The sequence below is a fragment of the Gekko japonicus genome, unplaced genomic scaffold (assembly GCF_001447785.1).
Source record: "Gekko japonicus isolate JY-2015 unplaced genomic scaffold, Gekko_japonicus_V1.1 scaffold267, whole genome shotgun sequence".
Taxonomy (NCBI): Eukaryota; Metazoa; Chordata; class Lepidosauria; order Squamata; family Gekkonidae; genus Gekko; species Gekko japonicus.
The window spans coordinates 499,937-525,899 of NW_015160217.1; the positions used below are offsets into that span (position 1 = coordinate 499,937).

At 41.4% G+C, this 25,963-nt stretch overlaps 1 protein-coding gene across 1 annotated transcript in view; it reads left to right on the forward strand.

Annotated features, from left to right (window-relative positions):
* The window catches only part of SI (sucrase-isomaltase (alpha-glucosidase)), a 183,921-nt gene that overhangs the window by 95,091 nt on the left and 62,867 nt on the right, over positions 1–25,963 (forward strand). Inside the window, exons 26-36 of the mRNA XM_015410796.1 lie at positions 1,633–1,787; positions 6,723–6,891; positions 9,969–10,065; positions 10,602–10,714; positions 10,831–10,956; positions 12,714–12,842; positions 13,226–13,333; positions 15,181–15,246; positions 17,629–17,763; positions 20,359–20,443; positions 22,174–22,312. Coding sequence (XP_015266282.1) covers positions 1,633–1,787; positions 6,723–6,891; positions 9,969–10,065; positions 10,602–10,714; positions 10,831–10,956; positions 12,714–12,842; positions 13,226–13,333; positions 15,181–15,246; positions 17,629–17,763; positions 20,359–20,443; positions 22,174–22,312 — 1,322 coding nt within the window. The remainder of the gene's footprint in view (positions 1–1,632; positions 1,788–6,722; positions 6,892–9,968; positions 10,066–10,601; positions 10,715–10,830; positions 10,957–12,713; positions 12,843–13,225; positions 13,334–15,180; positions 15,247–17,628; positions 17,764–20,358; positions 20,444–22,173; positions 22,313–25,963) is intronic.

Below are 25,963 nucleotides of genomic sequence, written 5' to 3' on the forward strand. Positions count from 1 at the left end.
TTGATCCCTACAATTAGATGGAGTGTCAGTTCTTCACCTTCCCACCACTTGCTTGCTCCCAATATTACAGGAAGGGAAGCTGTGCACACCAAACCCATACCCCTATAAGAGACCTGTACAGCTTGTGACCCATCAAGATGAATGAATTCTACCAGCTGCACATGGCAGCCCATCAGTGGTCCAGTTTTTTTGCTATTTACTTATTTATCGTATGGCAGAGTTACACATAGGAAGCGTATAATAACATAAAATACGTAACCAAGTTGGTACAACAGGTATGCAGACCATTTAGGCAATCTCCCTAAATACTAATATCTAAATTTTCAATCCACTTAATCGCAGCTGGGAAGAGTTCAAAGCACTCCATCACATCTCCCTGGAAAGCAAGACACTCACATTCCTGTGACAGATGGAAAACAGTTTGACGGGCTGCATCACAATCACATTTGGGTCTGGGTATTTTGCCCCATTTAAACAACAGATCTGCACAACTGCCAAAGCCTGATTGTATTCTATTAGTCATATTCCATACTTTACATGGCAAGTCAAATCCTGTGGGCATCTCATTGGCGTTTATCAGGTTATGGATATTGGATGGAACTGAATGCATCCATGTTTGCAACCATTCATTCCGTAGATCAAATTTTTGTAATTGTAGGATTTGTGCAGATCTTATTGCTCGTTGTAGTCTGGATAGGCCCACATCAGCTGTGTCTTTGTGGATAGGCAGCTCTCTGTTTGCAGTGAGCTTTCATCTACTGGTTATTCTGCACACAATGCCATATGATGATGGTGGTGGTTGTGGTGATAGGAACAACAACAACTACAACAACAACAACAAAGAAGAGCATCTTGTCTTTGGAGATGCAGGGGAGTGATGTGACACAACGTAGGTAGTCAGTAGGTCAGAGCTGGTTTAATACGTTCACTGATGGTTCTCATTGTTGTATCGAATTGGACATCAAGTTTGTGTACATGGGGTCTGTTGAGCCACTCTGAAGCATCATATTCTGCAGTACTATACACCAACCCCAAAGCTGAGTGTCTAAGTGCTGTAGTAGATGCACCCCAAGTTGTACCACATAATTTTTGGAGAATGTTGCTTTACATGGGTATTTTTGCTGCTACATTGGTAAGATGGTGTTTATAGTGCAAGGTCCTGTCCACAGTAATGTCAAGATACTTAGGTTTATGATGTGTGTTAAGTTGGGTGCCATTAAGGTAGACATTCAGTTCACAGTTGGAAAGATTGTTATTGAGATGGAAACAGGAGCATTCTGTTTTTCCTGGACTTGGGGTAAGTCTTTTGCTGCTGACAAAGAGCTACAAAAATTGGGAAGCTGTAAAGCATCTGAAAGCATGATGGGGCATGTCCAGCTTGGTGGGGCATGTTGTAAGACCCTTAAATCACAGAGGCTCTACCAGAGTAGAAAGCAGGTCTAGCATGTTATTCAAGATAGTGATCCAGCGATTACAGCTAATGCTGAAACAGCCTTGTATATATCCAAAAGTATAATAAGATTCTGATATTTTAAGATAGATTTTCCAAAATGGATATGAAGGAATGACTACATAATGCAAGCTGGCGGTACATATTATGGGATCACATTATATACCTATTTCCCATGGCAGATTTATGACTACAGTAATGAAAGATATGAAGTTCCCGTGCCTCTGAATCTCCCCAGCACTCCTGCAAGTGATCCTGTGAATCGTCTCTATGATGTGTCAATCCAGAACAACCCATTTGGAATCCAGGTTCGGCGCAGAAGCACTGGGACAGTCCTGTAGGTGAACATTTTATATAAAGGATAATATGTAGTGGGGGGGAAATCATGTTGCTTACAGTGTTATTCTAAAATCAGCAGAATGGTTTCTCAGACATGATCTTTTTGACACTTTGCATGCATGTATGACTGTGCATGTGATCCCATTTCATCTTGTCTGAAATCAGTACTGCTCATTAGTTTTAATTTTTTGATACTTCAGTGTCCCAGGGTACCTCCTCCATCTGTCAAGAAATTCCCATTGTTTTAGGTTCTTTCTTTTTCATGGAGTGAGTCTTGCAAACACCTAAGCATTACACTCCCCACTCTGTATCTTACACTCCCTATAAAACAATGAAGGAAACATTAATTTTATTACTGTCCATGACGTGTTTTGTCAGAACAAGACAGTCACCTTAAAAAGAGCTTGTTTGCCCTGGCCTGGATAGCCCAGGCAACCCGGATCTCATCAGATCTCAGAAGCTAAGCAGAGCTGACCCTGGCAAGCATTTGGATAGGAAATACCAGGGCTGGGAGGCAAAGAATACCAGGGCTGGGAGGCAGAGGCAGAGGCAGGCTATCAAGCCACTTCTCTGAACGTCCTCCATGCCCCAGTAGGAGTTGCCAGAGGTCACCATGACTTTCAGGCACAAGCACACACAAATAATAAAAAAAAGGTTGTTTCCTCAGCACTGTGAGCAGTAGAAGGAATTTCAGATTTCCTGCCCATTGCACTTTTACCAATGGAAAGGATGGGGAACTTTTTGCCCCTTTTCTCTGGAATCATGTGCCCAAAGAAGGACACATGATTGATTGTGAGTCCAACTGAGGACCCATCACCCACCATATACCAGGTATATCATGTGGTTTGGCCCTAAAGAATTTAGTTCAATGGACTTAGAATGGTGTAAGTGTGCTTAGGACTACACTGTTATTGAAAAGATTACAACATACACAATCTACTGCTGTCAGTAGGCTTCATTAGGAACTTAAATTTCAGTTGTTTCTCTCATTTATACAGCAAGAATAACTATGGCTAATTGGGAGTTTTGAGACTGCTAGATCCAATAAAATTGTAACAGAAACTCCACAGTTATTACAATTCAGTACAATAATGGTATTAATACTCTTTCAAATTATTTTTATCCACCAATTGTACTCAACATTTCCAAAGGCAGAGAACCCCCCCCCCCCCCGGATTCTGTCTTCTAAACAAAATATTTGTAGGACAGCTCTTATGCGCCTTGGTGCATGGTGAGCATATTAAATGTATGGTTATCCAGTTATGAAAAGTGACCACCTTACAGACAATGTAATGGTTTGTCTTTCACTGCAGTCTCACCCAAATGTGAATTTGTATAAAATGCATACTAACCTGTTTCTTCATATGATGGTTGTTTCTTTCACCTGACTGAATTGCTTCAGAGCTGCGTTACACAGAAATTTAAAATAACAATCACAGGGTCAGCCCTTCATGATATTAGACGAAATATTTCTTGGTTGGTTACACAGAAGCGACAGCTTCTCAGTTCTTTCCATGAGTCACGAATGCAACTGAAATATAGATCTTCATGCTGTATATTGCTAAATGGCTATGCCTCGGATGTTAGCATAGCTGTGCGTAAACCTCTTATCACATCTTCTACAGACCATCTTCCTTTTCAAAAGGCAGCAGAATGGAACTTTCCCACTACCCTCCCCCCTTTACTGCCCACTGAGCACTTGTGGGTAAGAGGAACTTCAGGAACAGTGTGGGGGTGAAAGTCAACCAAATGTAGATATAGAGAGGACATTTATAGGGAAGAATCATGGGTGGGAAGAAGGGATGTTTCAGTCCTCCCAACCTCATCATTTCTCCCATCTAAATATATCTCCAGATCATTTCCCCCATCAACTGAGCTTCTTTTTATGGAGACTAATGGGGTGGTGGTGGTTAGAAATGGTTAGGGAGAGGGGGCATTTGAACAAAGAAACTGCAGGACAAGGATTAATCTCTCCATGCTCATCCACAAGTACTCTCCATCCACATATTTACCTTATAAAAAGAGTTAGAGTTTGAGAACTCTATGCTTTCTCCTAATGTGTCATTTGCTGTAAGATTTTGAAACTAGTCCAGATAGCAGTTTTGTGCAAAGTTAGGCAACATAAATGCCATTCTCAGTCAATGGATTCTCAGCCACCTAACTACACATAGGACTGAAGCTTATGGCATGGTCTGGCAAAGATCTTTGCACTGATGGGGTTTTTTTTGTTTAATTGTGCACCCAGTGAAATTGGGATTTTTCTCCAATTTTGAATAAATGACTCCCTGGCCAAATCACAAACCGTTTTGGAAACTCCCATCAATTCTTGATGCAATGTTGGCTACAGATGCTTAAGAAACATAACTCCCAAAGCTCCTTTTTGTGTGCACAGCTATCAATGTGGTTCTTTGGACCTAAGCAATTTCTCTCAAAAGAGACATTAGACATGGCCTGTAAGGAAACACATCCATATTAGGAATGATATCTCACCCCCTTTATAACTATAAGGGGATGTGCACTGGCAAGATCCCATTTTATATTTGTCATAGGCATAATCATGAAGTGGAGATTATATTTGTTCAGACTGAGGCCTTGGATGGATAAGCGGGGAACTAGAAGGCAATGTTTGATCTGGTCTTGTCTGATACCCAAAGTTCAAAAACACAGTGACGCTTCAGAGGTGCCTAAATAAAAAAATGAAGGGGTGCCAACGTTCAGTCTCCTTTTAACAGCTCTGGTAATATCCCAGTGCTGACCCGCTTAATCACTCAGCAATAGGCCTGAGGTTGTGGGCAGAAAGCCCACATCTCACTGTTGACAGCCACTCCCTAGCGCACACCTTTGTGACTAGGTACTTAATCTGGAACACTGATGCGGGGATGATAAAGCATAGCAATGAAGTTAGCTGCTCCGTTTAGATTTGACAGCAGCAATTTAGCCATAGACCACATTTGTCACATTGTTTTACATGGCTTGGGGGACTCTAGGTCAGAGGAAGACTCTTCCATATATCTTTTCAGGTCATATTGAAATATCTGTGGTAGAAAACTTTAGCCTTTTGATACAATATGTTAGCTTTTGGAATTTAAGACTGGGGATGGAGATGGGGGAAGAAAATCTACAGGTTTAGTGGCATATGGATGCAGGAGGTTGGGTACAGCTAGAAAAGGTTGCAGTAATCACACAATAGTTTATATATAAATTTAGGGAAATATCACTTTCACAGTTTAAAATCTCTTGAAATGGTCCTGTTCTGCAACAAGGTTTTTGTGAATGGGCTCTGCTTCTTTTAGGATCAACAGACAACGCTTGGCTTTTCCTTTATGCACCTGTCATCTCAGATGATCAGATAGCATGGAGATAAGCATTCCATTAAGCAGAGAAGAGCATCACAGATGTATTATAGATCATCAAAACCCTTTCAGCACTGTCATTGCTTTAAATATTAGCCTCACAGATTCTGAATGATTACTGAATGTTTTTCTCCCCCTTGAGAATGCACCAATGGGGGAAAAGAGGATGTTGGCATAAGTTTTCCCCACCTCTTCCTCACTATTTTGACAATTGCTATAAGTCCAAACACTTGTAGAATACTTGAAGGGATTCTTATCCAATTAACTGGTTGGTCTTAGTCTTTTGCTATAAGCTTTCCCAAAACTTTGATCAGCTTTCAGTGCTCCTTATAAAGAAGTGATACTACAGCTGTATGAGTCAATAATACATTTTAAAGTTTTCATTATTTTAATTCTAGGAATAGTATTATCTTCTTTTATTTTAAGTTCTTAGATCTCTTGGCCTTAATTATCCTTTAGTCAGGGATGCATAGTTTTCTAGGGAAGGTCCAAGAAAGGATTTTTCTATGGACTGCCTGTCATGGATTGGTATAATAATAAGTTAAAGCACTGCATCATCCCAGATTACCCAACAAATGTTTGATCATTTTTCTTTTTGGAAAACTGACTGGGGGTATTTATTATGAAATAATAATACCAGAAAACAAATATTTTTGAACTGGAGCTTCCAGCCACATAATGACATCATGATTCATGGCATTTCTAAGGAATTTTGACCTAGCACAAGTTGTCATATGGACATAGCAAATCTCATCAGCTCCTATTGACAGTTAAGGCATAATTTAGCTTTGCAAAACAGGTATTATGGGGGACATAGGATGGAAGAAAGACTGGAGACAAGATGTGAGTCATTGTAAAGACACTGCGGTGATATTAAAAAGAAGCTGTATCTATGAAATCCTAGTACCTAGGTTTGGATCCAAAGTGCTGAGAGCAGAGCAAAGCTCATAGGATGGACTTTCATCTTCCCCTCACTCTGCAGTTCACTAAGCCGTCCACATTCTACTCCTGAAAGGTCAAGGGTATCTTATAAAAACACCCACCTCGGATGTTGGAATGACCTGGAGAAAGGTGGTTTATAAATATTTTAAATAAAAATTAAATAAGTAAATAAGCTGCATGGGGTGAAGTGAAGATCTGCAGTCAGAGGGGAAAATCGGTCAAATTTGCCCCCTCCTCTGCCAATGGAAATGCCCTTTTGCTAACTTAACTGCGGTTATCCCCATAGGGCAATGCTTTTGGATCCACTACATGGTACTTAAGAGCAGCTTTTGTGAAGGGATTGCAATTTATATCTGGCATAACAGAATTTACCACTCATACTGATGAAATTTTATTGGAATAAGCCATTGTGTGCATTTTTGTAAGATTGAGGTGATCAATGTGCAATTGTTGTGGGCTACATTATGCACTGATCCCCATCATGTTACTGCCACTAACTATAATGATACCTTGCTCTTCATTCCCCTTCTCTACCAAGCGGCTTGAAGACAACTTCTCAGCATCAATATCATTCCCTCTCCTCTATCCTTCTTACACTTGTGTTTCTTTTGTTTCTTACAATAATCCTCCTATTGCAGTTGGGATTCCCAATTACCTGGCTTCATCTTCAGTGATATGTTCATTCAGATTGCAACACGCCTGCCTTCAGAATATGTGTATGGGTTTGGTGAAACAGAACATGCCTACTTTCATCAAGATATGGACTGGAAAACTTGGGGAATGTTTGCCAGGGATCAGTCTCCTGAAGTGAGTATTGCTTTATGGATGGATTTTTAAAAATAATTTCATAATAATTTCCAGCTGTACAAGTTCAGTATAGAAGGGATTTGACCTTAGAAGGCTAGTTGTCTCTAAACAATAAGAACTCTATCTTTTGTTGTTTGTTGTTGTTGCTGTCAAGTAACAGCTGACTTATGGGGACCCCTGTAGGGTTTGCCAGGCAAGAGATGTTCAGAGGTAGTTTGCCATTTGCCTGCCTTTGTGTCACGCCCCTGGTATTCCTTGGAGGTCTCCCATCTAAATACTAGCCAGGGCTAATCCTACTTAGCCATCCAGGTCAGGGCCAAGAACTCTGTCTTACAATGTAAAAAACAACACAACACACAGGATGCATCTCAGGAATTTCCAAGAGGCATCCTGTTGGAATGAATAATATATGCAAATAAATTCAAATGCTCCCATCTGATGTAGATTTGGTTTGATTAAACTGTGATTTTAAATATTGGTTTTATTATTTTAAGTAATCAATGTTATGCATTTTATTAATATTGTAAACCACCTTGAGCTCCTTATGGAATTAAGGCAGCTAATTAAAAAATTAAATAAACAGACAGACATGGGACAGATGTTTCTACACCTGGATTCTTGGGCAAGGACATATGTCTGCATTATCAAATTTCTCTGTTTTAATAAATCTGAATAACTCTCCATATAATTTCAACTAGCACCAGTAACAGCAATCTGTTATATCATGGCCAGAACAAGACCTTAGGTAGCTGTAGCTGAATCTTGACCTGGAGGGTATATCCTCCAGGTCATGGCCTCTGGTATCAGTGACTTGTAATGGAAAATGGAAACCTGAAGAGCAAGAGATGAAAGTATTTCTCCTCTGACCAGGCAAAACGCTCCAGGCAAAATGTTCAAGGTTCCAATCCAGAGGTTTCCTTCAGTCATTAGGGATGATGCTGCACACTGCTATTCCCTTTTGCAATTGAAGGACACTCAGAAGTCAAAGCACACATAGTTTATGGTAGCTCAGTCATTGAGATCCCAGTCTCAGATAATGAGATGCCTGGTTTAAGCCCTAGCAATGTACATGGTGGGGCTTTTTGCTTGTTATTGTATATTTGAGTTGGGCATTTTTATAAAGGTTAAATGGTTGTAGTCTCAGTATCTGTGAAAACTTGAGGTAATTTTTATATATCTTTGTCTGTATATTGCATTGTGCATTAGAAGCAGTATACAATTTTTATTCTATTGGTTCCCATTTATAGTTTTGTTTATACATACTTTACTGATCTCTTTTCCCCTCAATGTTTTCTAATTTTGTAACTCTCCTTGAGTCTCAGGAAGAAAGGGAAACAATAAATAAGTAAATAAAAATAAAATGTAAATTAACCAGTTTAAAAAGCCCTTAGTTACATACACATGAATCCTAAAGTTTAAATGTTTGTTTTTTTAAAAAAAAAACTTCAGAAGAACACAGGGTGTTCTCAAAAAAATAAAGACTACCAATGCAATCCTAATCAGAGTTTTATTAAGCAGTTTTCTGTTGAAGTTAGATTTAGAATGGCAAAACTCTCTTTAGGATTGCCCTGTAGGATGTTTCCCTCCCTACATTTTTCAGTTATCTAATCAAACACAAACATCCCCAGGACTATTGTTACATTAATAAACACTTGCCAGACACTCCAAATTCTTCTTTGGCTATATTATGTGCCTTCTGAATCTATATGTGCCTTGTGGAGTCAAGTGTGGTCAAACTGGTATTTTCTGAGAGCCATGCTGCATGTGTTTGGGTTTTATGTCTGCCATTACTTTGAAATACTTTGTCTGAGTGACTTTCAGTTGTTTATACATTGCTCTCTTGAAGGTTTATACCTAGAATTCTTTCAGTACGCTTGCTTTTCTTTTTGTTAGGATGGTTTTATCTCTTTATATGCATTGTCATGAATTTGATCCTCGTTCTCTGCTTACAACAATCCTGCTTACTCCAAATTTTCAGAAAAAGCTGGATTATTTTTTTAAAAAAAATAGCACTAAAAGCCCCCAAATGGTAATACAAACACCTGCACATGCTCAGATGGCATTGAAGGGGGAAAAACAAAACAAAAATCTTTGGGTGACATTTTGGTTTCTTAGATCAACCCCTAGTGACACCTGACAACAAAATAAGAGGATTGGGCTCAAAGAAGGTGTGAGGAGAGAAATGCATGAAAGGAGAAAGCTGATGATGAATCAGGAGAAAAGACAAATTGAGAGGTTGGGGGAGTGGATGGACAGTAGAAATTGGGATGAACCAAAATTCAGCACAAACCTGGCCCGGTTCAGAGCACCTGAACCAACATTTGGGGAAGGAACCTTTCCCAAACATTTGTTTGGTTTGGCTGTTTGGGCCATTTAAACCTAACAGCTGAGCAGGGTAGGTCCATAGCTGACCTGTAAGGTTTAAATGACTGCGAGTCATTTCATCAGTTGGTTTCGCTTCCCCCTGCTAACCCTAACCCTAACCCTGCTTGGGAGTGATTGGGGGGAGAGCAATAGCAACCAATGAAATGGCTGCCAGACATTTAAATCTAACAGCAGAGTGGGTCTGACTGTCACCTGTCAGGTTTAAATGGCTCTGAGCCATTAAACCCGTCAGTTTCATTCCCCCCCTGATTTGAAGTGGGGGGGAAGTCCTTTCCTTTCATTTATTAGCTTCATTGACCAGAGGTCTTAAGCCAAACGTACAAACAGCTACTATAAAACACATTACATATAATTAAAAGTGTGGGGAAGTGAAATGGGCTGATTAAATGGCTGCCAGCCATTTAACCCTTCCCAGGTAATCCTCCCCTTTCTCCCATGGCTGCCACTGCTGGGAGAAATGGGAATCCAAACTGGCTAATGGGAGAAAAAAATAAGATGTGGAAAGAAGTGGGAGTGGAGAGAGAACTAGCTGATGCAGGGGTTGTGTTTTCTGTTCTCCTGGACATGAGCAAAAGGAAGATTAGAGGAGGCTAGTGGAGAAGAGAATGGCACCTGTAGTTAAACAGTCACACATTCTTCTCTAATATACACTAGAGTGTCCCATGTATTGTGTTTTTCTTTCATGCTTTCAGTACCAAAAGAATACTTATGGTGTTCACCCCTTTTACATGGGCCTAGAAAAAGATGGAAATGCTCATGGAGTTCTCCTGTTGAATAGCAATGGAATGGGTAAGTCACCTCTTATTTTTGACAGTGGTTTGTGTCACTATGGAACAATACCCATGTACTACAACTTAATTTTCCCAGCCCAATCAACTGACCAACTGGGAGAAGAAAGTAGCACCAGATGATGGGGGCTTTTCTATGGGCAAATTTGAGGTCATCCCAGAAGCCTCCACATAATCGCATTATTTCAGTTGAGGGGTACATTTCTATTTGTATTTGGCCAAGACACTGCTGTCCCATGAGCCTTCAGGTTCAGGAAGCATTACTAGACAAAAGCAAATGGAATCTGCAGTATTTGCACAAAGTGGCGGATACTCCCATTATTAGAAAATGAAAATTACTCATTTCCTGAAATCTTGGGGAAATTCTCATATTCTAATGGGAAGGGCTTTTTGCCAAATCCTTCAGAATTTAAGGTGGATTTTCTCTGGGGGGGGGGGTAGAGAAACTGCTGGAAGGATGGGATGCGGTTGGGGATGTTGGCCATTATTAATTTGCATGATAATGCATTCCTGATTCCCTCTTTTTTACATTTGTAGAGGTCAAATTCCAGCCAACTCCTGCTTTGACTTACCGTACTGTTGGAGGAATTTTGGACTTTTATATGGTTTTGGGCCCAACTCCAGAACAAGTCGTTCAGGAATACACTGCAGTAAGACAGTAATGATACCTTTACCAAAACCACTGTCATTTTGCCTCTTGTTCTGTATGAATAATAATTTAACAAAAATACCTTTTTCGGATTTATTTATTTTTTATTATTTCTAGCTCATTGGACGTCCTGTCATGCCTCCATATTGGGGACTAGGATTCCAGCTGTGCCGTTATGGATACAAGAGTGATGCAGAAATATCTGATCTGTATAACAAAATGAAGGAAGCTAATATCCCCTATGTAAGTTGCATACAGCCATGACTCTTGACATTTTTTTAATCTAATCAATAGAATATGCAATATAAATATATCAAAATGAAGATCAAGCAGTGTAGTACTGTGGTCCTAGTCACAAAGTGTTAAGAAAAAGATGAGGGTTCAAGTGAGAAAAAGGTAAATACTAGCTGCATATCAATCAAAGACAATGGCATAGCATCTCTAAAGTTGTGTTCTGATGATATTATTTTTGTTACCAATTTAGAGGTTCTGTGCTGTGCTATAGCAATTGCCTGATTGTCTGCAGTTAAACCTGAATTACAGTGGTTTATCTTAGTATACAGTTTTGAAGTAAGAAGGACTAAAATACATGCTATAGTTCTGAACTTTGTGTGTATGTGTGTGTACACACACATATGTGCTGTAGTTCCTTGGTGACTTGTTCAGGCTTAAATTGGCTCGGAAAGATCCGTCTCACTAAAAGTCTCCTAAACCATTTAATTGTCTTTCATTGTAAATTTGGATAATCTTGCTGAATTAAATCACCATGGGAAAGGAAGGTTAGTCACATATATTAGAAGCTAGGTTTTTATGCCAAAACTGGCTACAACAGGAATTGTATGACCCTAGCTGCATGTATACATTTATAAGTCGCTTGTGAGAGAGTTTAAAATCTGATTACGAAGATGCCCAGTGACAAAGCAAACAGTAAAAAGGTTAGATGCCAACAAGAACCTGTCTGAATTCAACAGTGTAGTGGGAAGGCCAGGGAAAAAAATATTCTTTCCACCACCAAAAGTTTAAATTCACAGTACAGGATTTAGCAAAAAAAAAAAAAGACCTTAAACTAAAAACGGTTGTGGTTGCAAAGCCATCAAAAATGAGGTGCAAACAAGTGATTTATATTGTGCATCATTTGCAAGCCAGTTTGGCTGCTGGGTAGAAGTTATTGGCCTGTGCTTGATAGTTCCTGGTTCCCAGGGAAGAAGATTCACTGTCCCAAGATACAGTGACAACCACTAGTTTAGCTGGCTTTAAAAGCAAATGAGACAAGTTCATGGAGAATAGGTCCATCAATAGCTGCTAGCCCTGATGGATAAATAGACTTTCCATGTTCAGAGGCAGAAACCTTCTTGATGCCAGTGCTACTGGCAGGCCCGTAACCAGAATTTTTGTTGTTGTTGGGGGACAATTTTTTTTTTGTTAAGTGGGCAGTTAAGTGAGCAGTTGTTTAGCATGGTGGAGAGCAGCCCGTAATGTGTCTATTGGACCACCTTTCCTGATGATTCTGGCTGCGGACACCGGCCCAGTAAGCAATTACCAGTCTCCTTAAGAAAAAAATAAACACGATGTTCCCTTGGTCTGCTGCCCTGAGGCCCCCCCCCCCGCTGATCTCTTGTGGACCAAAGCTGTTGCTGGTTCACATCCTCAGCAGTGGTGCCCTCCTCTCTCTGATCTTGCTCAGAGGCTCCTCTCACCAGCAAGCATGCTTCACTGTGCAGAGCCTCCCCCCCATGCCAATCTCTCCTGGCCTGAAGCTGCTGCCAGCTTGCATCCTCAGCAGCAGCACCCTTCTATCTCCGAACTTGCCCCAAAACCCCAAGACCTTGCCTCGCTTCCCCCCCCCCATTTTTTCTGGCATGTGTGACCGCAACCTAAGTGACTTTTTGTATCCCTTGCTCTGACTGTTAAGTTATTATTTAATGAAAATTATAAATAAAGATTGATAGGTTGACATTTGTGTAAAATATAGACCCATACAATATGACTCTTTTCCATAGGATATACAATATGCAGACATCGATTACATGGAGCGGCGGTTAGACTTCACTCTCAGTCCCAGCTTTGCAGGCCTTCCGACATTGATTGACAGAATGAAAAAAGATGGAATGAGATTTGTCATAATTTTGGTGAGTACTTTTTCCCCTTCTTCCTGCATCTTTGCTTTTAATGTCTGCCTGTCTCTCTGTCTCAGCATGTGTGTATGTGTGTTTATTTTATTTTTTGTATTTTTGCATTTTGCGTGTGTGTGTGCCCATGCCTGGAAGTCATGGCAACCTTTGATGACTCCTACTGGGGCACAGAGGACATTCAGAGAAGTGGCTTGATAGCCTGTCTCTGGCTTCCTGGCCCTGGTATTCTCTGGAGGTCTCCCATCCATTATTTGCCAGGGTCGGCCCTGTTTAGCTTTCGAGATCTGATGAGATCAGGCTTGCCTGGGCTATCCAGGTCAGGGCTGTGTGAGAGTGTTTAGATAACTAGCGTGGTAACATAACGGACACATTATTTTCAGGATCCAGCTATCTCAGGAAATGAACAGAATTATCCAGCATATTCAAGAGGACTTGCAGACAATGTCTTCATTAGATGGCCTAACAATGGTGATATCGTATGGGGAAAGGTAATACTTTTAAGTACAACATCATCACCTATTATCTGTAAATCACTTAAAATGCTAGGGGGTTGGATCCTATGATCTGTTCTCAGCAGCAATAGGACACTTCTGCTGGCTAGGGGTGGGGAGCAATTTTTTTTCTGTTTCTCCCCTCCCACTTCAGACTCCCATAGAGGACCCAGAGCTATTTCTTTAGGAGTGGGTGTGTACCCTCAATCCCAGGGACATCATTTTGTGGGTATAGTGGACTACTGTGGGATGAAGGAAATGAGAAAGTCCCAGTCCACGAGTGAAATTCTCCTCATGGATCATTGAATACAACTGTATGCACTATACATAAAAACACAGGATTCAAACCTTAAAGATGCTCTGCATTTGGTACATTGTGCACCTGGTATTTTGCAAGGTGGCTTGGCCATGCTATAAAGCCATCGTGGCATAGTGGTTAAGAGCAGTGGACTGTAATCTGGACAACCAGGCTTGATGCCCCACTTCTCCACATGAAGCCTGCTGGGGGATCTTGGACCAGTCACAGTTCTCTCAGAGCTCTCTCAGCCCCACCTACCTCACAGAGTGTCTGTTGTGGGAAGAGGAAGGGAAGATGACTGTAAGCTGCTTTAAGATACCTTAGGGTGGAGAAAAGTGGAGTATAAAAACTAACTCTTTGTATAGAAATATTGTTTCTAAATTCTCATGCCTTCTTCCTGTGATGACATTCTGTGTGTCTTTTTCCTGCTGCAAGCCAGATGGCCTAGTGTGATTTCTGTCACTTGACCAGGTGGCTGAACCACCAAATAGCCATGCCATATAATCATGCCAGATACCCACACTCCTTAACACCTCTCTGCTGAGGGCCAGACTTGAAGGCTCCTCTTGTATGGCCTACATGGGCCATGTCACATACGCAATGGAGAAAGCTGGAAGTTGGATCACCTGACTGTAGGCAGGGCCTCTTACTTCTTAGCCAATCCCCACACACCTGATGTTGGCAGCTATGGCAACCAGAAATTGGGCACACACCCCTGCCACTTGTGATTGGCTGATGACCACAGCTGATGGTGACTGGTATGGGGGTATAACTCCATGGTTCTTTAGGGAAGAGCTCTCTTGTTCCTGGGATCCTGACTTTTGAAACAAAGAACTTCTTTGTGAACTGATTGCTGGTTGCCAACCTTCTGTTACTGTGGATCTGTATCTCTGAGCAGTCCTAGACTATATACCTGCACAAGATGGGATTTCTCTTCAAAATCCCTTGGTGTCAACCTGTACTGTTATGCACTGGACAATCTTGGACTACCGGATGCTATAATTAACTCGGTAACTATGGTTATTATTAATGTGCAGTAAGGGCAAATAGCCATAGGTTGTTATTATTTTTGTATCCTCTATTAGTCTCTTGTTATGCTTTGCACTGAATAAAGATCATTCATATTTGTAATAGTCTCTGATGCAGTAATTGAACTCCAGGGCTAAATCTCGTGCCTAAGCACTGACCACAGAGCTACCACTGTGAGAGTAATTGTGTGCACCTCTGAGTTAGAGTTGCTGATGTGTTAAGTCCCAGATGCCACCTGAGAGATTGAATCTCTGCTCTTAGGCTGGGTGGGGACCCCTTTGAGGAGATTCTGGTGGCAAACTGTTGTGAATCCTAGAGAGAGTACAGACTGTCTCGTGGAATTTGTTTCAGGTGTTGAAATATAGGGTTCCCTCTCATCCCTGGACTGGGCTGAGTGGGTTTAATCCTGCACACTCTTGTTCTTCTGGCCTCTATAAAAGACAGTGCTTCAAGTGTGGTAGAAATTTCATTATCTGATCAAGCAAATTATTATTTGCAATCACTTTCCCCCTTTTAGGTGTGGCCATATTATCCTAATGTTACTACAGTGAATACATCACTGCCTTTTGAACAGCAAGTGGAGGTAAGTGCACCACTCTCTCAGTGAAAAAGACCGATAGAAGTTTTGACAATGTGAAAACAAAATGATGGGAGTAAAATGAATATTGTACACACAAGCATATGCACAGGAGAGACGTTGAAGCTTTGGATTGGCATGTTGCTTTGCTTTGCTGTGCTCTCAGGCAGAGGGAAATAGTAAGTTAAATGGTGAAGTAAGGTGCAAGTCCTTAAGACATATGGATCATGCCAGACAACATGTAATTGATGGTGTCAGAGTGTCAGCCTGAATCTTTTGGATGATTGGTACAGGTATTATATGGGACTCTTATAAAACACAAGTGTTACATAGGAGATGGTATATATCCAAACTTTCTTTTGAAGAAAGCACGGCCTTTTTCCCCCAGAAGGAGATGGTGCTATTTTCACTGCCTGTTGGAAGCCATGACAAACCTGTGGTCACTCCAAGTTAAGCAGGCTAGTGGATTTAGAAGCTGGAAGGAAAAGGACCACAAAGTCAAAGCTTTGTTGTATGGCATCTGATTATCTAGAATGCTCAGTTAACCATCATTGCCCAGAAATCAGACTCCTCCCCTTCAACCACCAGACTCCTCCATCTTTGGGCATGTATGAGCCCCTGTCCCACCTCTCCAGATGGGCAGCCTGATGCCTCCCACCATTGCTGGACTTCTGACAGCTGGTGCTGCCAGGTGCCTTCTTCCCCCTCAGCCTGCCTCAAACTGTCAGGAGACAGCTCTGCTAGAGTCACTGGAGCAGCTGGCTTGCTTGTCTACCTGCTGTGTAGGATGGCACCATGGCTTGGGAGGGAAAGTCCTACCACACATGGGGACCATTGCTATGCCTTCCCTAATGGGGTGAGGTTTGGTCAATACAGATTCCTCTGGGTATGGGCCGGGGCAGAGCAATTAGCTTTAATACCTGGCACATTTGACTAATCAACAACCCCCAGTCCCCATGAGTGCTGGACTACAAGACTTTTACAGTATTAAACTAATTCTGTGTACCTGAGTTTATGATTTAGCCAGGGGTGGGTAGATTTAAGTATTCAAAGGTGAAAAAAACCCAAACTTAAACTTACACAAGCCTAAGTAGTTCCAGGAGGTCAGCTGTGTTGGTCTGAAGCAGTAGAACAAATGTAGAGTCGAGTGGCACCTTTAAGATCAACAAAGGTTTATTCAAGGCATGAACTTTTGTGGGCATGCACACTTTTTCAAATATTTGTATTTTAAAAAGTGTGTACGCACGCGAAAGCTCATACCTTTGTTGGCGCCACTGGACTCTAAATTTGTTCTATAAGCCTAAGTGATTTAGTTCTTTGTCCAAATAGTATTGAGCAGATTTCCTAGACCGGTAATAGGCAGAATGTAGATTATGGCCCATTGGTGAACAATAATCTACATGTTTTTGCTGGTTGTTAAGAGCCATGCTTGAACTAGGTAGAATGTTGAACTAGGTAGATCTTGAACTGTTCCTGCAAGGCACATATTTTTTAACATTCTTAACAAAGTAGTTTACCAGGGGGAGAAAATCTAAGAAGGTCTACTCAGAAGTAAGTCCCATTTTAGTTAATGGGGCTTACTCCCAGGAACCTGTTCTTAGGAACGCAACCCAGGACACCCTTAATATGGATGTCAGGTCCTTTGGAAGAAGATAGATTGTATCCTAACAATTTACTCAGGTAAATTCAGAACTTTCCTCAGGAGGAAGAGGCTGTTCTTTCAGAGGAACTGATCTCCTTGTGCAGGAGGAGAGCTCCAGTCTTAGCTGAGCAGTGTGAGACAATATGTTCCTGGAGTCCTTGGTCCTAGATTTTCCATAGTGAGGCCTGTTTTCAAACTTTCCTCCCTGTAGGTGCGACAGACAGGTAAATTGTTTTAGTTGGAAAGGAAAATATGCCATTGGGCAAAATTCAGGGATTTAGGTACTTGACAGAGGTGAGATGTTCCCCCCCCACCACCATATTTTTGATGATGTCATCAGAAAGGTTTGGTTCTGAAAAAAATATGGATTTTGGGGGTGGTCCCCCTTTGGATAAACAATTTGTTTCTCTTAATATACAGATTAAATCAAGGGAAGATCACGCATGATTCATGTGTATTAAGGATCACTTAGTGCACAGATTAGTTAATAGTTTTTAAGGTAACTTGATGCAGTCTTGCATTTAAAGCATGTATGTAGAGCAAGCAGGTTCTTGTTCTAAAGGAAGCTGATCATTCAAGGCTGAAGAAAGCGTATCTCCACCATAGAGCTTTCTCTGATCCACTTGGTTCTATGGATTTCCAAGGGTTGATTATGTTTTACTGTCATACCTTCTGAAATTGGATCTGTTGTACAAGTACTAGTTTCAGTGGATTCATATGTACTTTCATTTTATCTGTTCCTACAGTTATATGCCGCTGACGTTGCTTTCCCAGATTTCTTCCGCAATTCTACAGCTCAGTGGTGGAAAACAGAAATCCAGGAAGTCCATACTAACCCTCGACAGCCAAATACAAGCATTAAATTTGATGGCCTGTGGATTGTAAGTCTCCCCCTATTTGAATAATATCTAAGACATTTTATTAATCATTGATATAAGAAACAGCAACATTCTAAACACCTTCCTCTTTTAGCTTTATAATCTATATAACCTTCCTCTTTTAGCTTTATAATAGAGGTTGTAAACATTATCTAAATTTTTTGAGCTTTCATTGAACACACGTTCATTCAGTTCACTATTTATTAAAATATTTATATTCTGCCTTCACATTGTAGCTCAAGGCAGCCTAAACCAATAAGCCAATAAAATATCACATTAGTCAATTAATAGAATCTCTTTTATATATAAAAGCCGAATGGTGGTGGCTTCTGTCCTATGGGGTGGTGAGATTGCATGCGCTCCCTCAGCCATTGGCCCGTCGGCTGCCAGTCAAGACTACTGGCGTGCCATTGGCCGGGTCTGCTCCTCTTCCCCACCCACTCCCCTTTCAGCCACTGTTCTATGTCAGAAGCTCTGTGTCTCCCGACGAACACACTTCTCTTGCTTAGCTCCTGTGTGGGACAAAGTTTTCCCTCAGTGGCTGTTGTGAGGAACTCATAGGGTTGCCAGCTCCAGGTAAGGAAGCCAGAGTTTGGGGAGGGGAGAGGGGAGGCCTCAGCTGAATAGAATGCCATAGAGGCCACCGGCCAAAGCATTCTAACGTCTCCCTCAGTGGCTGTTGGTAGGCAACCAAGCTTGGTTCTGCCAGTAAAGAGACAAAGGAACAAAACCCTTTCTACGCCTTTGTGAGGAACTCATTGAGCCCAGTCCTGAGTATGGTTGCCAGCTCCAGGTTTGGAAATTCCTGTTGAGTCCTTCTGCCCCCCCCCAAATGCTGCCCTCCACAGGATCCACCCCCCAAATCTCCAGATATTTCTCTACTCAGAGCTGGGAAGCCTACTTTCCCCTCAGTGCCTGCTGCTGGTCAACCAAGCTTGGTTTCTGTCAGTAAAAGGCCCTTTACACACCTATTTTGGCCTTGGGAGAAAACTCATTGTGTCGTACCCTGCTGACGGGCCCCTCCCCCCATTACAGCCATGGCAACGTGGCAGTCAGGGCTTCAGAGCATGGTAGAGGCTGCAGGTGTGGGGGGGAGATGGAAAGCTGAACAGTGAGAGGGAAATGAAGGTAGATTGATGCCTGGCTGGGAAGGAGATGGGTTGCCAACTCCAGGTGGAAAATTCCTGGATATTTCAGTGATGGAGCCTGGACAGGGTGAGGTTTGAGGAGAGATGGGACCAACGCTTCCTCTAAGCTGTGGAGTCTTGTGAGCAAAAATTCTATTTTGTGAGCTACTGGCATCAAAGTTGTGAGCGAGCAATTTGGCTCCTGCATGAATTAGTTTGTTCTGGACCCATCCTTCCTGAGCTGAGACAACAAATGTGTGAGCCGGAGGCTAAAAAACTGTGAGCTAGCTCACAATAACTCAACTCAGAAGGAACACTGGATGGGACCTCAGACAGGTACTGTGCCATAGACTCTGCCCTCCAAACCAGCCATTCCCTCATTGGGAATCACTGTTGCCAAAATCCAGCTGAGGGTTGGAGATCACTCAGAATTCCAACTGGTCTCCAGATGGCAGAGATTAGTTCCCCTGGATAAAATAGTGGGCTCTGTGTCCTTAGACCCTGCTGAGTTGGCCCCCCTATAACAGCTAAGGTGATGTGGCAGTCAGGGCTTCAGAGCACGGTGGGGGCTGCTGGTGGGGGGGCAGATGGAAAGCTGATCAGTGAGGGGGAAATGCTTGGCTGGGAAGGGGATAGGGTTGCCAACTCCAGGTGGGAAGTTCCTGGAGATTTGAGAGATGGAGCCTGGAGAGGGTGAGGTTTGAGGAGGAGTGGGGCCTCAGACAGGTACAATGCCATATACTCTGCCCTCCAAACCAACCATTCCATCATGGGTAACCACTGTTGCCAATCTACAGGTGAGGGCTGGAGACCACTCAGAATTACAACTGCTCTCCAGATGACATTGATCCGTTCCCTTGGAGAAAATGGTGGACTCCGTGTCCTTATACCCTGCTGAGGTTGCCATAGCAAATTGATGCTGAGTGCCCACGGCCTTGGCACTCTCCCAGAGCCTCTTTCTAGAGCTCATTGAATTTATTTCCACAATGGGCCTTATTCCTAGTCTGCTAATAAAAAGCAACCACAGAAAAGAATCAGCAAAAGTCAACAGTTCTAAATGCGGAAATCATACTCAATTCAGCATAAAAACAAAAGCTAAAAATCAAAATAATAACAATAAATAGCACCAGCAAGGTAAAACAGCTCAAATTAATGGGGCAACAGTGTGATGATGTCAGGTCACACATTTTTTAAGCTACACATTTCCAGGGAGGGAATCAAAGGTTTGCATTGATTGAGTTGTATTCCCATAATTTATATTTTGGTCTGTGCTCTAATTTCCTCCTAGCACACTTTGTTTTAAATGCCCTGAAATAGAAACGCAGAATATCCTACAAAGTCAGCATGAAATTTTTTTTAAAAAAATGACCAACCAAAGAATCAATGTTACAGTGTATTAATGAAATAGGTCTGCATAAATATAACTAAATATGAAATTGTTTATGCATTTTCTTTTCCTATATAATTTAAGGACATGAATGAGCCAGCCAACTTTGTCAATGGAGCAATTAATGGGTGTGGTACATCTGATCTAAATGACCCCCCATATATGCCAAGTGAGTGTTTATGTTTATTATGCATTCTTTTAATTCACTTTAAATATTATATAATATATCCTGAGTTGGAGGAGGATTTTCAAGTGTATATAGTGGGTTTTTTAAAACCCTGTTGAGATGTTCAGTCCTTTTCCCAGCCAATGATGTCATTGGAAGCAGAATGTACATAATACCTTTTTATAAGAAGAACCCTGCTGGATAAGACCAGTAGCCCATCTACTCCTCTATCCCCTTTCACAAAAGGCCAACCAGCAGCCCTGTTGTGTCAGCATTGTGTCCAGATCACGGGAGGTGGTAGTTCAGCTCTATTCTGCTATGGTCAGGCCTCGCCTGGAGTACTGTGTCCAGTTTTGGGCACCGCATTTTAGGAAGGATGTTGACAAGCTCAAGCGTGTCCAGAAGTGGACAACCAGGATGGTGAGAGGGTTGGAATCCAAGTCTTATGAGGAAAGGCTGAAAGAGTTGGGTATGTTTAACCTGGGAAAGAGAATGCTTAGAGGGGACATGATTGCAGTCTTAAAGTATTTGAAGGGCTTTCATGTAGAAGATGGAGCAGATCTATTCTCTCTTGCTCCGGATTGCAAGACTAGATCTAATGGGTGGAAATTACAAGGGAGTCGATACCAGCTAAATATCAGGTGAAACTTCCTAACTGTAAGAGTGGTTGAGCAGTGGAACAGACTGCCTCGGGATGTAATGGACACTCCTTCACTGGACGTTTTCAAGTGGAGACTGGACGACTATCTTTCGGGTATGTTGTAGGGCTATCTTTGGGCTATGCTCCTGCAGAGTGCAGGGGGTTGGACTAGATGACCTGCAAGGTCCCTTCCAACATTCTATGATGAAGCATCAGAGACAATAAAGCTTCCCCTAGTATTACGGTCTTAAAATCTTGCTGGCACTGGAGGGACAGAGAACCTCTCACATTAATATTACGTGCAAATATCCTGCAGTACAAAGTGAAATGCAATGAAGTGGTTTGTCCATTGCATCTTGAAGCACAGTGTCATCTGCCCCTTCCAATGTAGTTTCAGGTGGCATACAGAGAGAGAGGTAGCCATGTTAGTTTGTCTGAAGCAGCAGAAAAGAACAAGAGTCCAGTAGCACCTTAAAGACTAACAAAATATGTGGTGGGGTATGTACTTTTGTGAGTCAATGCTCACTTCTTCAGATACATCTAGAATGGGAGTTCATCTGTCCTATTTATTAGGAATTAGAAATTAGAGATTAGAAAGAGAGACTGCTGAATTGCAACTGATAATGAAGCTCAAGAGAATGCATCCACCTGGATTGAATTGAGACCTAGGTTTCCTGTCTCATTACCAATGCTGATTTCTCCATGCGTATTACCCCTCTGCATATCTCACCTAAATCCAGTCATGCCTGCTATTGTCATTCACCTGCTATTGTCATTTGCCTGATATTGTCATTTGCTTGCTAATGTCATTCGGCATCTTAAATCACTCCACTTTCAATCAATAGGACAGATGGACTCCCATTCTAGTTGTATCTGAAGAAGTGAGCAGTGACTTGTGAAAGCTCATACCTGCCACATATTGTGTTAGTCTTTAAGGTGCTGTTGGACTCTTGCTCTTTTCTACTGCTTCAGACAGACTAACATGGCTACCCATCCTGATCTATAATGATGCAAGTTATTCAGGTTAGGAATCGCCTTGGACATTATGTTGGGTTCCACCCAAAATCAAAAAACCAAATTTTGTCTTTGTTAGACCTGGCGAGTAAAGAGCAAGGACTGAATTACAAAACTTTGTGCATGGGAAGTGAACAGATCCTGCCCAATGGAAAACCAGTTCGACACTATGACGTCCACAATCTCTACGGTTGGTCCGAAACAAAGCCGACCTATGAGTAAGTCATGTTGGTTATTTATTGTTATGGATTCAGTTTCCTTGGTGCTTTATTTATCTGCTTAATGATTTAGATGTTTATTTTCTAAAATTATCTCATACAAACATTTACACTCATCAATTTATATTTCATTCTGGTCTTCCGTCTTCAGTTACACTTAGATGCTCAGCCCATTTAAATTAGTTTGCTACTGTACAGATTTGGAAAAAACACACACACTAAGTTCATAAATGATTAAAGGGCAAACTTGGACAACTGTCAGCCCTATCTTAAATCTTGCTGAAGTAGCAAATAAGTGCATACATCTAGAATGGGAGTTCATCTGTCCTATTTATTAGGAATTAGAAATTAGAGATTAGAAAGAGAGACTGCTGAATTGCAACTGATAATGACTCTTGCCCCAACTTTAAGACATAAATTATGACATTATGCCAGCCTTGTATTGCTGGTATTTTCCTCGTCTCCTCAAGCTGCTGGTATATACACCAGTGAAGGACAACAAATTAATATCTATTGGTGGTGCTTCCTCCACTGAGCCCAACACAATGGGTTGGATCCAACTAGCTTTTCTGCTGGTGGGAAAGAAAGGAGGGCTCCTCTCTGATCACCAAAAAAGGTTAAGCTAGGAATCATGGTACCTGATAGACAAAGGCTATGTGGAATGGGAACAATGCTAAGGATGGAAATTGGGTGAGACTGAATTAGAAAACTGGCTGGATCCAACCCAGTGTTTTAATCTTTTAACCACTCTGCGAGATTGCTTAGTCTGAAATATAATGACATCCAGGATCATCTAACTAGCTTCACAGCTGAGCAGGGAGTTGTTTGGTTATATTGGTGATAGAACATAAGTGATGCGTGTACAACCAAACAGTTAAAACAGCCGTTTAGTGACCTGTTAGTATCTGTGATAAATTAAAACACCTTCAGATTGCTTCACTGTGCATAGTCTTCATGATTGACTCAAAGTTGTAGACCCATCTAGAAACTTAAAAAAAACAACAACAACATAGCACCAACACATACAATGAGATAGTAGAAGAAAACATTTTTCATCTTTCAGGTGTACATGCTTGGGATTTAACCCACTTTACCGCTCAACTCTGGCTCCTTCCCACAAACTTAGATTAGTATTGTGATATTTGATTATGATTATAGGAATGGTTTAAAAAATCTAAAAAAAATCTAAACATTTTGGCAGCTCTAGAATCTGGAAATAAATGGGTCTATTCCTCATTTCCTTTGTAATTAGTATTAGGCCCAAGTGCCAAGAAAAATATAATATAAAGATGCTGGAGTGCTGGCCAAGAAAAATCATAGGATGAGGATATGAGGGTTGGGCTTGGCCAGATATTTTGGCAGCTAGTTGAATCCAGTAGTGTTGTAACCCCTTGGAGGTAACCAGTCTTGCCGGCCAAACAAAATGGTCTGTTGTGTTGATCTCCAGTGTACTTGCCAGGTTTCATGTACACCTGTATTCATTGACTTTTCTAGATAGGGTTCAGATAGGGTTTCCATGCCTAGCAAGTAGTGAGAGCCCGGGGGGGGGGGATGAGGTGGGCACAGTCAATGATGGTGTGACATTCAGGTTTTCTCTGGAATTAATGTCCTGCATATCCAGGAATCCCTGGAAACTCTATGGTAAAGCCATAGAGCTTCCACTGATTCCTAGAATGGTCTGACATCACTTTCAGGTTTTCCCCAGAAGTGATGACATGCGATCCCCACAAGCAGATTATTTTAACAATACTTTTCTTTCACCAGCTGCAGGAGTAGGAAACAGGAGCTGGGCATAAGAGACCCCCCACTCCTGGCACAAAATGTGGGCCCTGTTTTCAGATGAATAAATCTCTTTTATATTGTGAAACATTTACTGCTACTGTCTATCAAAGGCTGCAATCCTAAAACATTTTACTAGGGAGTAAATCCCACCAACCACTAATGGTGGTGATAAAGCAGGGACTGTTGTGCTTACGCAGTACATCTGTAGAAGCTGAGTACCATGGGAATATTAAACCCTTATATAACTTTTAAAGCATCAGTACTTTGATTCAAAGGATGCAAGTAACTGAAATCTCACATGTATAATGCAATCTGAAACCATGTACATCCATTGAAGTGTGTGTGTGTGTGTTGTAATGTTGTGTAAAATGAATTCCATGTAAGCTATGAATTTGTCCATTCATAGATGATGCAAAATAGTTTTCAGCATTTGAGTAGGCTATGGGTAAGACACTAGTCCAAGAAATTAAAGAGGAAATGACCCTTTGCTCCTAGCTTGTCCTGTGATGGACTACTTTAATTTAAAAGCTTGCATAGTTTGGCAAGGATTTCATGTAGAATATGCAGAATCATTATTTTAAGTTAAGTGTCTTGTATAAAATGTAAAGGTTCCCTTGCTCGAAAGCCAGTCGAATCCGACTCTAGGGTTGCGGTGCTCATCTCCGTTTCAAAGCCGAAGAGCCAGCGCTGTCCAAAGACGTTTCCGTGGTCATGTGGCCGGCATGACTAAACACCAAGGTGCACGGAATGCTGTTACCTTCCCACCGAAGTGGTACCTATTTATCTACTTGCAATTTCTTGCTTTCAAACTGCTAGGTTGGCAGGAGCTGGAACTAGAGACGGGAGCTCACCCCGTCTTGCGGCACCCGGGTCTTGAACTGCTGAACTACCGACCTTCCACAGCCTGCAGTTCAGCGTCTTAACCACTTGAGCCACCGCAGCTCCAAGTGTCTTGTATACTCATTCTTAAATTAATAGTCTTAGCAATTCACTTCAAAAATGTAAAATTTGAAAAAAGACAACAGAATGGATATTATGTAAGGAAATGGACACAACTTCTGTTTTAACAATTCTCTTGTTTAGGTAACTTTATTATGTGGATTCCTCATTGAATTACAACTTATTTTAGATAATGTCTTATCTAATAATATTATATTTAATTTAGGCTGATTCCTCTCCTATGTAGTGAGCAAGCAAAGAGCAGCATTTCTTTCTCCCGTGTGCTGAAATTACCTTAAAGCCCCTAGTCATTTATGTATTGCATAAAAAGAGAGAGTGGAAAAACCGTAATGATTTTTAACCAAGTGGATATCATATCTGTTATACCAGACAGAATTAGGGCTGACAGCTCCAGATTGGACAATTCCTCAAAATTCTGGAGGTGGAGCCTAGAGAGGGCACAGTTTGGGAAAGGTAGGGACTTCAGTGGAGTATAATTCCATGCAGTCCACTCACCAAAGCAGCCATTTTCTCCAGCACTGATCTCTGTTGTCTAGATAGCTGTAATTGAGGGAGATTTCCAGGGCCCACCTTGTGCATTAAGTTCTTGCAATAACTTGTTTATATGTTAACTTTAACCAGCTGCTTTCTATACTGGCTCCAATTTTTAATTAAATGAATCTTTTCAAAGCAGTAATGAAATTAAGAGAAATTAGATTAGGATTAGAGGTGAGTTTTCCATAGTATATAGGGGTTAATTTATATATATATATACACACATACATAGGGCTTTTTTGTAGAAAAAGCCCAGCAGGGACTCATTAAAATAATAGGCCACACCCAACAGCAGAAACCCATTAGCATATTAGGCCACACCCCTGACAGTACAGAAAGAAAGAGAGCGAGAGAGAAGGAAAGAAGGAGGGAAAG